This window comes from Rhea americana, unplaced genomic scaffold, assembly GCF_003343005.1.
Source record: "Rhea americana isolate MKP2758 unplaced genomic scaffold, rheAme1 scaffold_43, whole genome shotgun sequence".
Taxonomy (NCBI): domain Eukaryota; kingdom Metazoa; phylum Chordata; class Aves; order Rheiformes; family Rheidae; genus Rhea; species Rhea americana.
Genome location: NW_028186568.1, coordinates 2,167,251 through 2,182,262, shown reverse-complemented (window position 1 = coordinate 2,182,262; position 15,012 = coordinate 2,167,251). Strand labels below are relative to the sequence as shown.

Below are 15,012 nucleotides of genomic sequence, written 5' to 3'. Positions count from 1 at the left end.
TTTGAAGGTAAGGTAAAAATGAATTTGCGCACCCAGGCAAGACTTTAAAAGAGGTAGTTTAGGATTTATGCACAACAATTGGCCAAAGACATGACAGTAACTAGGCACTTTTACTGTTCAGTTTGAAAATCACTAAGACACTTGCAATTGTATTTTGTCTAACAGTCAAACACATATACATTAAGTAGATCAAGCAATGCTTAATTCTGGTGTGTGATTCTCTCTAATAAGGATGGACAAGACTGAATGTCTCACAGTCAAGTGAACTAGTCTACAGGCTACAGCTGAGTTCAATACTGTGTTGCTGCTTCTAATCACCAAGAACTCTGCATCTCTTCCTGCACAGCTTAAATTACACAGCTTCATGGAACAGGTGAAAGATGATCCAGTCCCGATCCAGCCTCTAGACTGGGGCACAATGCTCAAAACTGAGGTATCGGTTTGTTGTATTTTAGGCTGAGGAATGTCTAGACTCTAAGCCTTCCAATTCCTAGAYGACTGTCTAGCCATTAGCCCACTAAATAAAAGGCAGCTACAAAATTCTCCTTTTAAAACGACAGCCACAGAAGACTATCAGAGAATGCCCCACAGTTCCCTTACAGAACAGTTGCAGCTGCCTGTTCTCAGGAATGGATCCTGGACTTCAGGTGAGCAAACCCTTGCCTACAACTCTGACTTGAGCACRAAGTATATGGAGACCTCTTGGTGCGAAAAGCCAGAAAGGTGAATATAACTAAAGTTTAGCTCTTAGTCATTCACTGAAAACCAGTCACAGAATTAGGTTTTTCGTAAAAACAGGAGTAGAGTTCAAACATACTCTTGCATTTCTCGTGAACTAATTATATGAAACCCCTTGATCAGCACAAGAGCGTCTGGCTTGCATTCTCAAAGCACTTAATTCTGCTTTTGATTTCACTCCAGGGACTGGGCACCTAACAGTACCACAATAGTTAGACTGTTGCTCATCAAGTCTTTTACTATATCTAGCCCACAGGTCTCTTACCTCTTCCTCTATTTATCTCTGAAAATACTCATTAAAAAATGACTTCAAGGTTAGTTCATTTTCAGATCACTTACTGTAAATTCCAAGTTTTATCTCCCTGCTTCTCCCTGCCTGCACTCCTCTTCAGTGTGTTTAAATTGATACTGGGTCTCTGACTCTTCTAAAATCTCTCCATCGTTCTTCTAGTCTGAGTACACATTTTCACCCTCACAAGACTATTTGTAATCAACCTTACTTTAAACTTTAAGCCATCTACTATGCCTCTTCTCTGGTGGAAAGAGCTTGCCATTTAGATATTTTGCCTTTCATGTTTCAAGACCCACATGTCACAGCACATCAGTCTCCTCCCTTTTCATTATTTGTATTCTGTACCATGTCTTCCTCAGAACAGCACTTTTGCATTACACTTGTTTTAATTGATACAGAAATTTCTTCATGACAAAGAATGATCTCAGTCTTCTAAAATTTTTTCACATGCTTCACTGAGTGTTAGAAGATGTGCAAATTATGTCCGTAGATTTTTTAAGTAAACAGCATGCCAGAAAGCTTTATTTTTTCCTACAGATAGCATGTAATATGCATAACAGCRCTTCATAAATCCTGAAGTATTTCTAGATGTTCAATATATCATCTACTTTGCCAGTATTTTACCAAGAATTTGGAGAACAAATCATTAGGAAATGCTTAAGACCTGTAATACTAAGAAATGCACCTCTCTTTGCAGGCATGGGGAAAGGCAAGGGAACAAGAGAAAGAAGCAAAATACAAGTGATCTTAATAGTGAGTGTCACTTTCCCAGACCATGACATAGACATATCTTCAAAGATTTGTTACCAATAACTGTATATTTTTCAAGCAAAATCTGAAAAAAACACTAACTGTTTTCTACTAAATTAGGTAGTTAGTGTAGCAATGGCAATATTTCATTATTTCAGGCATATTTTTAAAAAACAAATTAAAACYAATTTTCGGATTTTGTATCAATTAGAGATTTCAAATAAGCAATATTTTTTCTTTGGAGATTAGAACTATATCATTTCAGGGAAAAGGGCATAAGCAGAAAYAGTTGCAAACAATAAAGAGTAAATTAAAAGATAGAGTTCTATTCRGGACACATGCTTTTCCTAAATAATTCAGAGGTCAAATGTACATAGAAATGTTAAGCTTTAAAAAAAAAGTTCCCTTCTGAAGAAATATGATTAAATTAGAACAGACCTACTATCCCATCATCTAAGAGGTGTTATTTATTCAAATCACAAACTCCTCTTTGTTTAATTAAAAGCAAAGGAAAGCATAAGGACTGGTAATGAGTTACAGAACCCTTTGAAACTCTGCCAGTAGTGTGGTAATGAGATTAAATCATTCATTTTTAAAGGGATGAGTTCATTTTATTTACCCTCACTATTTGTTTAAATATCCTCCCAAAAGATGGAAGACAGTACACTGTTTAGATCAAAAAGTTACAAGCCAGTTTCTGTCTTCATTGATTTGGAAATAAAGGGGAAAGTTTAGTTGTCCACATCATTAGGATCCTGAATACAGTACACTATCATCRCAAACAAAAGTCACTTGTTCCAAGCAGAGGGAACCATAATCAGTGAATTTACTTTCAAATGACCTCAGAATTAAAACTTCTATTTAACCTCAACAAAACAACATGAACATTCAAAAAAGGTTTAAGAAGTGAGCATATCAAAGGTCTAGAAAACAGAGATATCTAAGTAAGGCACATTAGGAAAATGACAGGAATTAAATGGAGAGTATATTACCTTGCGCCATCTGGCAGTTTTCTATCAAAGGAGGTGCTGCGAGRAATGGCTGTCTGAGCCTGCTGGAGAAGCTGCTGGCACTGCAGTCTGTCAGATGTTCCTAGGATTGGAGAGGCACGAGAGAGAGGCTGCCCAGCGGGAGTCGGCACCCGATGCCAAGTAGTATTCCTTCTGAAAGGGGTTTTATACTCACATGGGGTGCCTTCACTGTCAAGTTTGTATTCCACCATGGGTATACGACAAAGTTCTGAACAACCCCTGCAGAACAAATGAAAAAGCTGATAAATCTCACTGGAGGGGACAGAAAAAGAAATCTTGCTTCCTACAGTCAGGAGTATATGCAAATTTTTCTTCAAGATGCGTAAAAGTGTTCACACAGCATCATATTGCCATTTGAATGCTTCAAAACTATAATGCCAATCAGGAARGAAACACTTCAAAATAAAAAATTTGCTGTCACTCCACCAAAGGTTTTTGAGCTTTCTCATTGCTCTTCAAAAAGAAAAAAAATATTAAGCTTATATAAATAAATCTGCATCTTAAATTTTACATAATAAAACATAKGTAAAATTTACATAATAAAAACTAATTCAAAGCATTCAGAAGTCTGAAAACACCAGTGTCAAGTTCTTGTGTAACACCTTTACTTTGTTTAAATTTCATAAACACAAATAACTTCTTAATGTATAAAATTCCATATCAAAAATTATACATGTTTTTGTTTCCCAGAAATCTTAAAYGTGGTATTGAGAATTATCCTTTAGAGTTCCATCCTGGCCCTGCTGAATGACAAAATTGTTTGCATCACACATGACACACATTTGCATCAGAGTGTATACGCTAAGTGACATCTAAGTATTTTTCTGTTTATCTTTAAAAGGTACTTTCTAACCTCTCTCTTTCTGGGAACTTCTCTGCCCGAAAGAGAAATGGTGAAGGGTAAAGAGGAGACAAATCCAAAACTGACTGGCTGATGTCTSCTCGAAGCCTACAGTGTGGGTAATTGGTAACACGTCCCCAGAAAGGGTAAACTCAGGTGAAAGCAGTGACAACATCCCCTGAAAGATCAGTTTGCATTTGGGACTTTGGCAGACTCAGGCTAGACTTGAATTAAGGACCACTGTCTAAGCAGTTAGTTAGCAGAGGTTTCAGGCCCACTTTAAGCCAGTGCTATCATTGCAGGCATACTTAATATTCTCACATACAGTRAGGTTTCTGACGGGTAGTACATACTAAATTAGAATTAGTGGGKTTTTTTAATAGAAGTTAATATAGCACATTAAGTGCACGTAAGAAATAGTGAAAATATGCTTGTCTCAACTAAAATTCACTGCTCTAATCCTCRAATTAAGTCTTAATAAAGCTTTGTTTTTTGTTGAAAACTCAATATTCAACATTGCTGACTAAAGTCAAAACACCTAGAGAAATTGTAACAGAGTAGGTAGGTTTACAGTCTTATAATCCTGAAAAAACTTCAGCACAAGTGACTTCACACAAACGTACAGTTCAGTTAAACCCTATAGATTCTTATATGTTAAATTACTGTGCTCTAAAGCTTCCGAACCAACCCCCAAAAGAATATTTTCATTGTCAGTATTCTAGCAGACAGATGAAAAAGCAGGTATTATAAAAATGTAACTACATTATTCAAGGTTGTTGAAAAGAAGATCTGTGTGCAAAAGTAGCAGCTACATTCTATATTTTCTGTATATATCCAGTGTGATCAAGCCAATTGCTTCAGGCTCCTGAATTTTTGTGGCACTGGAATAGGCAAACTATTAATCTGTAGCATTAAACTCCAGTCTCTGCTGGCTCTCAAACACATAAAAAAGGTAAAGGAAGAACTTCAGTCAAAATTAACATGATAAAGCATTGAGASTGAAGATTAGCAGTCAATGTAGGGCAGAAGATGCTGTGATGAAGACAACCTGRAGATAAGTCACTAGTATACTCCAAAAGAGAACTGAAAATTCTGGTTTTTCAAGGTTCTTTGGTGATCAGAAAAATCAATATTAAACTCACCAATCTCTGTAATCTCTGCTGATGAAGCACAAGTGGATTTGATGGAATTGCCTTTTTTTTTTTTTTTGAAAAAACTAGAAGATCACACTAAAACTGTACATTAAAAGAACATCAAGATTGCAAGCAAGAACTCAGAAGGTAAGAAGTGTCAAAAATAACGTTACCCATGTAACTTTAATTTGTCCTCTTTCTATCAATGGAGTAAAATTCTACACTTTCTCTTTTGCTTTTAACAAAGAACTCTTTACCTCATGCCATGCATATAAAGGACAGCATTCATTGAAGAGATGCTACTCAAAATGTAATTATCATTATCATTTGATATATGTCAGATTTCAGATGCATTTTTCTGCACTCATTTCTCATGAGAAATTATTTGATAGCTGCTACTTTCTCTGGGTATAAAATTCATTTCTTTCCAGCCCCTCTTATCACACAGCATCAGATAATTTCACAAGGATGATTTTCTGGTTTTAGCTTCCCTATGGAGCTAAAACGACAGGAACAGTCTCCTTCCACATACAGAGAACAAGGGTATAGAGAAACTCATGTTTTACAGAATTATCACTTTATTTCAGAAGATCAGTTTGATTTGTCTATAGAAATTTTTCTTCAGACAATACCATGTTTATTCAGACCACTGCTTCAAGCTACTTCAGTTCATTTATCTCTTTAACTGTTCTARACTTCTCAAAATCATGAAATACAAATAGTGAGCTCTTAGAAAAATGAACACTGTGGAAAGGCCAAGTAAAGTAAATTGCATAGAATCACACAAACACTTCTACTGCAGAGGCATAAACAGAATACACTTTTCCAGGGCCCTATATAAGTAGCTGAAGCTGCTTATATCCCAGGACCATTCTTCTCTTCTTAAGGTTCCCTGCCTCGTTTGCTGTACATCTTCCAAGTCTGCAACAAATAAGCCCAAGGTCTAAGAGACAATGGCTTCTAGCGATAAAACCTTGATTCATTTCCAGAGCAGGCCCATAACGTTAAGTGAACATAGAAGGTTCATAAAGGAAAAAAAATCATGTAAGATTAATTATTCAATTAAAGCCTTTCATAAAGCTTTATATACAAAAGGAACAGAATAAAAAATGCACAGAYGACTTAGCAATGTTAGTATTACTTTTGTGCACTGTACAATTTTTGGTGTCGCCATCTATACAGTTGGTCGTTATTTGATTAGGAAGATAAACAGCTGTGTATCTCAATTATTTCTCTGCTGAATTCTTAGCATTACTTCATTCCCTCCTTTGTTACTATAATCCTTAAGTGTTAGAAAGAACTCCCCCCGCACCATCTTTAATTGTTAGGATACTGATGTTACAGTCTTTTCTTAGTAACTGCAGAAATGTATGTAACATGTAATTGTTATTCTACTCCTCAGTGGATACCCTCCCTAAAGTACTTAAATTGCTGTAAGAGTAGCCATGGTTTTTAAAACCCAAAGTAATTGTTACTACTACTGACTCAGCTTGCTAGCTGGATAACTAAAGCATGATATAAAACCAGAAAGCAACAATCTTTCCCAGCAAAGAATAATAGTTTCAAATTTTGTACAAGTTTGTAGGTGTTTCCTTCACTAAAATGTATGTCTCTAACTGACAATGACAAAATAACTCAGGGCATTGTTTTCATTAAAAAAAAAGTTTACAGAACAATCCTATTACAAATCACTATAAAAGTCTAAAAATGTTATCTTTACATTCAAAAACACATGAAGTTGCTATAAGTAATAGTGTAAGTGGAGCCTCAATATGACCCTGGTACCTTGCAAAAAAATAAAATCCATGGTTAAAATGGAACTACTTTACATGGCTTCTCTTGTCATACAGATTTTTTTTTAAGTGCCAAACCTTTAAAAATAGTAAAAGTTGAGCATTTAAATAGAAAAGCAGTGCCTAAAGAACAGATACTGCAGCATACAAAGATATGTAAAATCATAATTGCAGCTACTGTCTATATTGGAAACAAAGGGAATCAGTTGCCTGCAATACAATAAGGTGGGGTTTTTATTTTATTTTTTTGGTGCTTTGGCTCAAACTTCAAGTTATCTTGCATGAAAAACAATAAATAAAATTAAATACAATTCTTTATTAATATTTAGTTGAAATGTTAATTACCTTATAGTATTTTAACATATTGCACTGGATTAAGAATATATATTGGCACTGATACTGAACAAAAGCTTTTAACTCAATTTAAAAACTATATAAAGACACATCTAGATCTTATAGTCTTACAAAGAAATTTTAAAGTTATGTTAAATATGTACAGGATTTAAAACAGCTTTTCGAATTATACTTGATATAATGCTTTTTTGAAAAACTGACTCAAAAAGACTTATGCTATTTATGAAGCAAATGTGACCAAGTCTCAAGTGCACATCTAAAATGAGAGCATTTCCCATCTTTCACTACAGTTCGTAATTAAGTAAATCAGTCTTCCAACATAGAGACATATACTTTCTACTACTCTTCATTACAAGATCCATGCTATCCTATAAACAACTTTGTTCACAAATACAGTTGCAGAGAATATGCCGTAATAAAACATATGATGACTGTATTAGGCCACTGTAAAAATCTGCAATATTCAAGTGTTACTGCAAGGAACACTGTGGTCTCAAACAACTTTAAGAATTGTAAGAATCTGTAAGAATACATTATTAAATTTTTAAAAATATGCAAAACAAAGCTTTCAATATTAATTCAAAATTCCATACATAGGTTTTGTAAAAGGCTCCCTGAAGGAGCCACATTAGACTAACATGTTAGTTAAAAAGGTAAATGTTAATCTCTAGAGAAAAGTTAGAAGCTTTCATATATTATGATCAGGAGTTTGCCACCTTGATGACTATATGACAGCCTTGACTTTTCTGTTATAACCCACCACTATCAACTATTCACAGTATGACTTCTGTATTTGGATCCCAATGATATTGGGTAAATTTCATGAAAATTGTTTCCTACATTGTAAAATTCCAGAAATGAAAGAATGCAAAAAGTATGACTTGATCTGGTAAAGCTATCACAAAGATACCAATTTATTTGTTTGAAAAAATAGATTTTTGCTTAAAACTATTTTCACGTTTAAGTTCCTGTAGCATTTGCAGTTCCTGAGATCTGTTAAAACATGGCTTTTAACCTGTAGATTTCATATATCATTATGAATGCTTTGTTACCACAGTAACTGAACTGAATTGCTTAGTTCAAGGCAACACAGACGGCAACTAAAGGAGATATGGGCACAGAGACACAGTTACTGGCGTTCAGCTTTAATTTTGTATTGCACTGAATWGGTCTCCTTTACTATCATCATTTCAATGCAAAACATTCAATCCTGCTCAGTAAAGAGTCATTTCTATATCTAGCAATACAATAAGTAATTGCATTCTTCTAACTCCAACTTTGAATTTAAAAGTAAATACTTCTGTTACAATGTCTGTTTGTTCTATAGTATAGTAGTTTCCAAAAGATATCAAAATAAGGCTGAGGACCCATCATATAACCAATTAAAGCCACATTAAAAAAAACAGATTAATTTCACATAACTGTATGAATTTAACTGAAAAGAAGAATTTAGTAGCTTAGTTCTGCCTACACCTGCTGTGTAGTTTAAGACAAACATTTCCTCTTCCTTGATCCTCTGAAATGTCCCCTGGAGGGGAGCCACCTATTCTATTAACTCTTCCCATCAATTACAGATCAATCCTAAAACTTTGGAGAAGATTCAAAGGGCTGTAAAAAACTTTGGTCAAAAAAGACAAGGCAAACAACTTACGACACCAAGGAAACTTATTAATAGTCCCATTGTGCCAGAAAAAAAAGTAATTTCAAAAATAGTAAATCAATTTTACTTTAAAATTGCATAGCACATTAAATGCACACTATTTCTTAAAACAACCTCCAGTGACAARGCTGCCGCCTCATCATCACTCCCGGTTTTAGGGAGGAGTCAACAGTCTGATAGTCCCTTTAGAGAGCTATAGAGCTGAAGCAATCTTTCCTTTATGAAGATCACAGAATGGTTCAAAACATCACCGAGTGGTTGAAGTGGAATCTGCAGATCATCTAGTCCAACCCCACTGCTGAAGTAGGGTCAGCTAGAGCACGTTGCTCAGGAGTCTGTGCAGATGGCTTTTGAATATCTCCAAGAACAGAGAGACTAACTTCTCTGGGCCACCTGTTCCAGTGCTCAGTCACTCTCACAGTGAAGAAGTTTTTCTTCATGTTCAGACAGAATTTCCTGTGTTTCAGTTTGTGCCTGTTGCCTCTCCTCATGTCCAGGAGAGGCAGAGACACTCTGGAGAGCTTGCCTCTGTCTTCTTTACACCCTTCCTGCAGATATTTTATATATATTGATAAGATTCCCCCTGAGCCTTCTTTCCTCTAGGTTAAACAGTCCCATCTCTCTCAGCCTTTCCTCATATGACAGTATTCCTGCCCCTTCATAATCTTAGTGGCCCTTTGAGGGATTCGCTTCAGTAAATCCATGTCTATTTTGTACTCAGGAGCCCAAAACCAGCCAGAGGACTCCAGATGTGGTCTTACCACTGCTGAGTAGAGTGAAAGGATCGCCTCCTGCAACATCAGCAAACTTCAGCAATTACACACACTACAGTAATCACCTTGATAGACTAATCTTAAGATCAATTTAATGAAATGCAGTCCTGGAGACGCATTGACTTTGCTATGCAGAACTTTCATCCATTCCTCTTTTACAAAAGATAAATGACAGATCAACCATAGTTCTGATTCAGAAAGATACAAATTCCTCAAGTATGATCTAAATGGTTAAGATTTTACTTCAATTGATGGACCAAATGAGAATATGAAGCCCAAGAACTTCTAAAATCTGGYATCTCGTACCCAAATTATCATAATGAATACCCTAAACTTGATGGATAGTCTCTGAATAGTCTTTGTAAGACATGTTCTATATATCAGGGTCCATCTATATGAATACTCCAAGTATGCTCCAAGGTCCCTGAGTACAGCGCCTGTCAGCTACAATTCCATTTGGATTGCTTAGAATCTTTGAGCAGTGGAGGCTGTGTACCTTGACTTTAGCAAGGCTTTTGGCACTGTCTCCCATAACATACTCCTAGGCAAGCTCAGGAAGYGTGGGTTAAACGAGCRGACAGTGAGGTGGATTGAGAACTGGCTGAAAGGCAGAGCTCAGAGGCTCCTCATCAGTGGCGTGGAGTCTAGTTGGAGGCCTGTGGCTAGAGGCATCCCCCAGGGCTCAGTACTGGGTCCCATCCTGTTCAACTTCTTCATCAATGACCTGGATGAGGGGACAGAGTGCCTCCTCAGCAAGTTTGCTGATGATMCCAAGCTGGGAGAAGTGGCTGACACAGCTGAGGGCTGTGCTGCCATTCAGAGGGACCTGGACAGGCTGGAGAGTTGGGCGCAGAGGAACCTCATGTGGTTCAACAAGGGCAAGTGAAGAGTCCTGCACCTAGGGAAAAACAACCCCACGCACCACTACAGGCTGACCTTCTGGAGAGCAGCTCTGCAGAGAAAGACCTGGGAGTGCTGGTGGATGACAAGTTGACCGTGAGCCAGCAAGGTACCCTTGTGGCCAAGAAAGCAAATGGTCTCCTGGGGTGCATTAGGAAGAGTGTTGCCAGCAGGTTGAGGGACAACAAAAAAAACAAAAAAAAAAAAAAAGAAAGAAAAAAGAAAAAGAAAAAGAAAGAAAAAGAAAAACAATATGAGCAGGGACCTATGTGAACTTTTATAATGCACAAAATTCTTGTGATTCCCAGATTTCTGCTTGATAAACAAAATTAAAAAACAATTGTTTACCTAAGCACAAATAACTGTTTATGTTCCAATTTTATGTCCAAACCTACTGTCACATATTTAAAAATAGGAAGATACGATTATTTAAAATGGGACTGTGAAAACAAGATGAAGTACACAGTTTCCAAAGCCCTTCAAAGGGATTTAGCAATGTAAGTTTCTCTGTTATGAATGTTATTGCACAAATTTTTCACAACTCACACTGAAAATTTATGACAGAAGACTCTCTCCACTGATGCAAGTCAGCTGTATCTCTTATTAATCACACATAAATAAAGCAACATAATAAATGTTTATAAGAATCACGAGAAGATCTCTTATTTGAATGAATATGAATTTTGAAAAAACAAAATCAAATTTCTTCAGCTTTTTAGACCTCTATTCTGTACTCAAGTATGGGATCCTATCTAAAGTGTTAACTGCAATTGCCCTACTTTTGACATTAAACACAGCTTTTCTTTTTCTTTCTTTTTTTCTTAACAATACAGAGTAAATGGTTACAATTTGTAAGTTTGACTTATTCACATAATGGAGCAAACTATTTGTGCGTATAATTATTCTTTGTCACTGTGGTTCCTGTTACTTTAAGAAAAATTATTAAGTAAAAATCAAACTACAGATGTGATTCAATGGTAGTTTCTTTTTAATATCCTACCCCACACAATACTTGGGTATTACYTGCAGTCTTTCAAAATTTAAGGAAGGATGTTTTTGCCAAGAGTCTCCCACATCAGGCTAAATCACAGCGCACGTATCATATGTCGTGAATTTAATAATTCTATAACAAACACAGAATTTTGACAGGAAAAAAAGTTAAGCATTTTCTACCAGCTTTATTTACGTTGGTTTTGGTAAAGAGAATTCACTTCTGCAAGTGATATAGCTTCACATAAGTAAACATTATATTTCCTTTCTGTTAGTTCTTTCAGTTATCTCTAAAAGGAAACATATTATAGAGCTTTCAAATTACAATTTTCAGTTATTTTCAGCCTTCTCAGGTTAGTAGCAGTGGTTGTAAATCAAAGATGCGGTACATSGAAACTCTACTTGTACAACCACACTCAACTTGTACAACCAACAGTTTAAAGCTTCAGGTTTTTCTGCTTTAACCTGCCTCAAATGTTGTCAGTCTGGCAGTAAGATGCTAGTGATTTTAGACTGCAAGTTAATTGTCACCTGGAATGTTTATCTTAAGAAACCATTTTATCTGCTCTGAAGTCCAGGAATCAAAGAACGACCTACGAACAATCCAGCTTCTTGCAATCACTCTTGAAAGATCTGGAATCTTGCACTAATTAAACCCTCACAATTTGTAAAAATGTTCTTCCATACATTCTACACTCTGCTGGTCATCTCTTACTTAAAAAGAAACAAAAACGAACAAAAAACTGGAAACACTGTTTAATAAAATCACAATTGTTCAAGAGGAATAAGCTTCAGAACTGAAAAATGCAGAATGCCATTACACTTATTTTAATTGTAAAAAAGAATTTGTAAAGTTCAAGAGAATAAAACAGCTTCAAAGAAATGCCATAGTACTTAATAATAGCCCACAGGTAGTTTGAATTATAACTTACAAATATTTAAGTTTTCAAAACGACCTGCAGCAGCAAAAAACACCCTCAAAAATCTTCTCGAATAGTTACTTGCTTGAACAAACAGGTGGAAACTACTACTGCCACATCTCTTACAGTGATTGTGCTTGAGCTTTTGTTTCTTGTCCATCACTAGAAAATTCATTTTCAATTTTGTTCAATTTTTAAACTTTCTAGAAACTGCTTCTTAAGAATATTTGCAGTGCATAATGGAAGGTGAACTAAAACAGACACATGAGCTTCCATGCAGTAAGCAAGACGCTGGTGGAATGCCCCATCTTTACAATTTAAAATGGATTTCAGAACTACATGAATTCCTTGATTAGATTTGACTGATTAAAGCATATAGTTTCTTTGAGCATTACTGTAACAATATCAGTAAAAGAAAATTAGAACTAATGCCATTAATTCCCTGTTAAATGTATAATTTCAGCTTATACTCTATGAGATAACAGTGACAACAGCAGAACAAGTCAAAAATTCCAAAGGGAAAGATTAAACATAGAAACAAGTACAACACAAGGATACTTATTCAGATCTGAATACACTGACCAGCATGTTTGTTCTAATACTGCATTGTAATTGAAGGAATTTTTTTAAAAAAGTAATTTCTTCTTTCTATTTAAATATCCTGGTGCTGTACAAATAATTATGATTTCTCAGTTGGTGTGTGATTATTTAATTGCTGGAGCAACCTGGCAACATTAGGAGCTTTGTTCATTAATTTTAYAAGATAGCAAATGAAAGGCCATATCCCATGATTGCTTTTGCATATACTGCTATCAAGACTGAACATAGAATGATCTGCATTAAGAAAGTAATGGAACACATTTATTGAGCCAATTTTCCTCTGATATATTGCATAAAGTAATTTCCTAATCATTCTGTAACATTAATTTGTCTTCAATATTTCAAGTAATTTTTTTTGTATTGAAATAAATTAATACCATGCAGTTAGCAACATAAATTCATTGTTAGTAGTTCATTGCTAATCTTAGTGTGTGCATTCATATATTTATCTTTTCATATGAAGAGGTAAAGGACTGAGGATTATACTGTGGGTAAGCTATCACACACACACAAAAAAAAAAAAAAGAACTTGATTAAACATCTCCACTTCAGCTGATATTTTTCCAAGGGTCTTAGACTGTTTTGGAAACATCTTTGAATATTTGAAAATTATTTTCATTTCAAGGGTATAATTCCCAAGACACTCCATGCCACTCATATCCAGTCTATGCAAACTCGCTTCAGAATTTGATCCCAGCAAGCAACCACAGCTACTAAGCAATGCGGAAAGTTCACGTTGCTCTGTATGCCTAGAACTCAGAGCTGAGCAGCAACTACTTCTATTTCAAGCAGTGGAAACCTGCTTRCTACCTCAGCAATTAGACAATAGGCATTAATAAAATGATAAATGGGGATAGTCCATGAAACTTACACTTTGCAGAGGATAAAATTACACTTATGTCTCTATAAAYGAGTACTATTTTTTAATTCAATTGATTTTTGTAAAAACATAAAAAAATGATGTAAATCAGTATCTACTCACTGATGACAAAAAGATAAACTTAAGCTAGTGGCTGAACTTGAAATCCCAGATTTTGGCACTTAAAGTAATTATGTATGAAAAGAAAATTTATAATAACCACCAATATTTACCCTGATGAATAAGACTGAAACATAGAGAAAAGAAAATTTCCACTGTCAGAAGACCCTATGCTTTCAGCCCCTAAACGCACTCTTCTACACCTGCCAGATAGAATGAAGTATCATATCTTAGAAGTAAAGCTCTAAAGCCACCTGTGAATGAAAGTAAGAATTTCTGGCACATACATGTGACGCTTTCTCCTACTTCTATACCATTCTTCCTTTACACATGTGCAAGATGTATGGATCAAGGATTTGACTATACCCCAAACTTTGGAGGAAATGTATCTATTTTCAGTATGATTTTGCAATTAATAAAGCTGCTTGACAGAGGAAAAAGTTCTCTCCTGATAAGAGCAGGCACACCCGCCTTAACTGGAACAGGTTGCCCAGAGAGGTTGTAGAGTCTCCATCCTTGGAAATATTCAAAAACCATCTGGACAGCGTCCTGTGCAWTCTGCCCTACCTGATGCTGCTTGAGCAGGAGGATTGAACTAGATTATCTGTAGAGGTCCCTTCCAGCCTCAACCATTCTGTGATTCTGTGAACAGTATGAACATTGATGAATGTTTAAGTAGAAGAAAAGCTGAATTAACTTTTCAGGAGGATAGAATGATCTGCAAAACGTTTTCACAGCTACTTCAAGGGACAAAGCGAACAATAGTTAAATCAGACCGGTTCAACGTTGAAGCTTTCATTTATAAAAAGAGACTATATCATTTCAAATAGTTTTGATAAATGTTAATGAATTCAAATTGCGAACAATGTTGTGAACATTAAAAATTCAATACAACAGAAATCCAAAAGACTAAACATAAGCAAAGGTGAAAAAAAATAAGCTGAGATGGAATTTATACACAGGCAGTTTATTAAAGAAACTCATGTCTATTTAACCAAAAAGATCCACTAAGATGATTAAGGGACTGGAGCACCTGTCATATTAGAAGCAGCCAGCTGAGAGATCTGGAACTGTTTAGTCTGGAGAAGAGAAGGCTCAGAGAGGATCTTATCAATGTGTATAAATAACTGATGGGAGGTTAAAGACAGCAGCTCAACAACTCTTCTCAGTGGTAGATATCCAGTGCAATGATAAGATGCAGTGGGCACAAATACAGGAAATTCCATTAAAACATTAAAGTGTTCTTCTTTTTTTTTTT

The 15,012-nt window shown here is 35.6% G+C and overlaps 1 protein-coding gene across 5 annotated transcripts in view; it reads right to left on the bottom strand.

Annotated features, from left to right (window-relative positions):
• The window catches only part of SIPA1L2 (signal induced proliferation associated 1 like 2), a 150,507-nt gene that overhangs the window by 34,720 nt on the left and 100,775 nt on the right, over nucleotides 1-15,012 (bottom strand). For all 5 annotated transcript variants that reach the window (XM_085315472.1, XM_085315474.1, XM_085315475.1 and 2 more), the window contains exon 11: nucleotides 2,773-3,030. In XM_085315472.1, coding sequence (XP_085171598.1) covers nucleotides 2,773-3,030 — 258 coding nt within the window. The remainder of the gene's footprint in view (nucleotides 1-2,772; nucleotides 3,031-15,012) is intronic.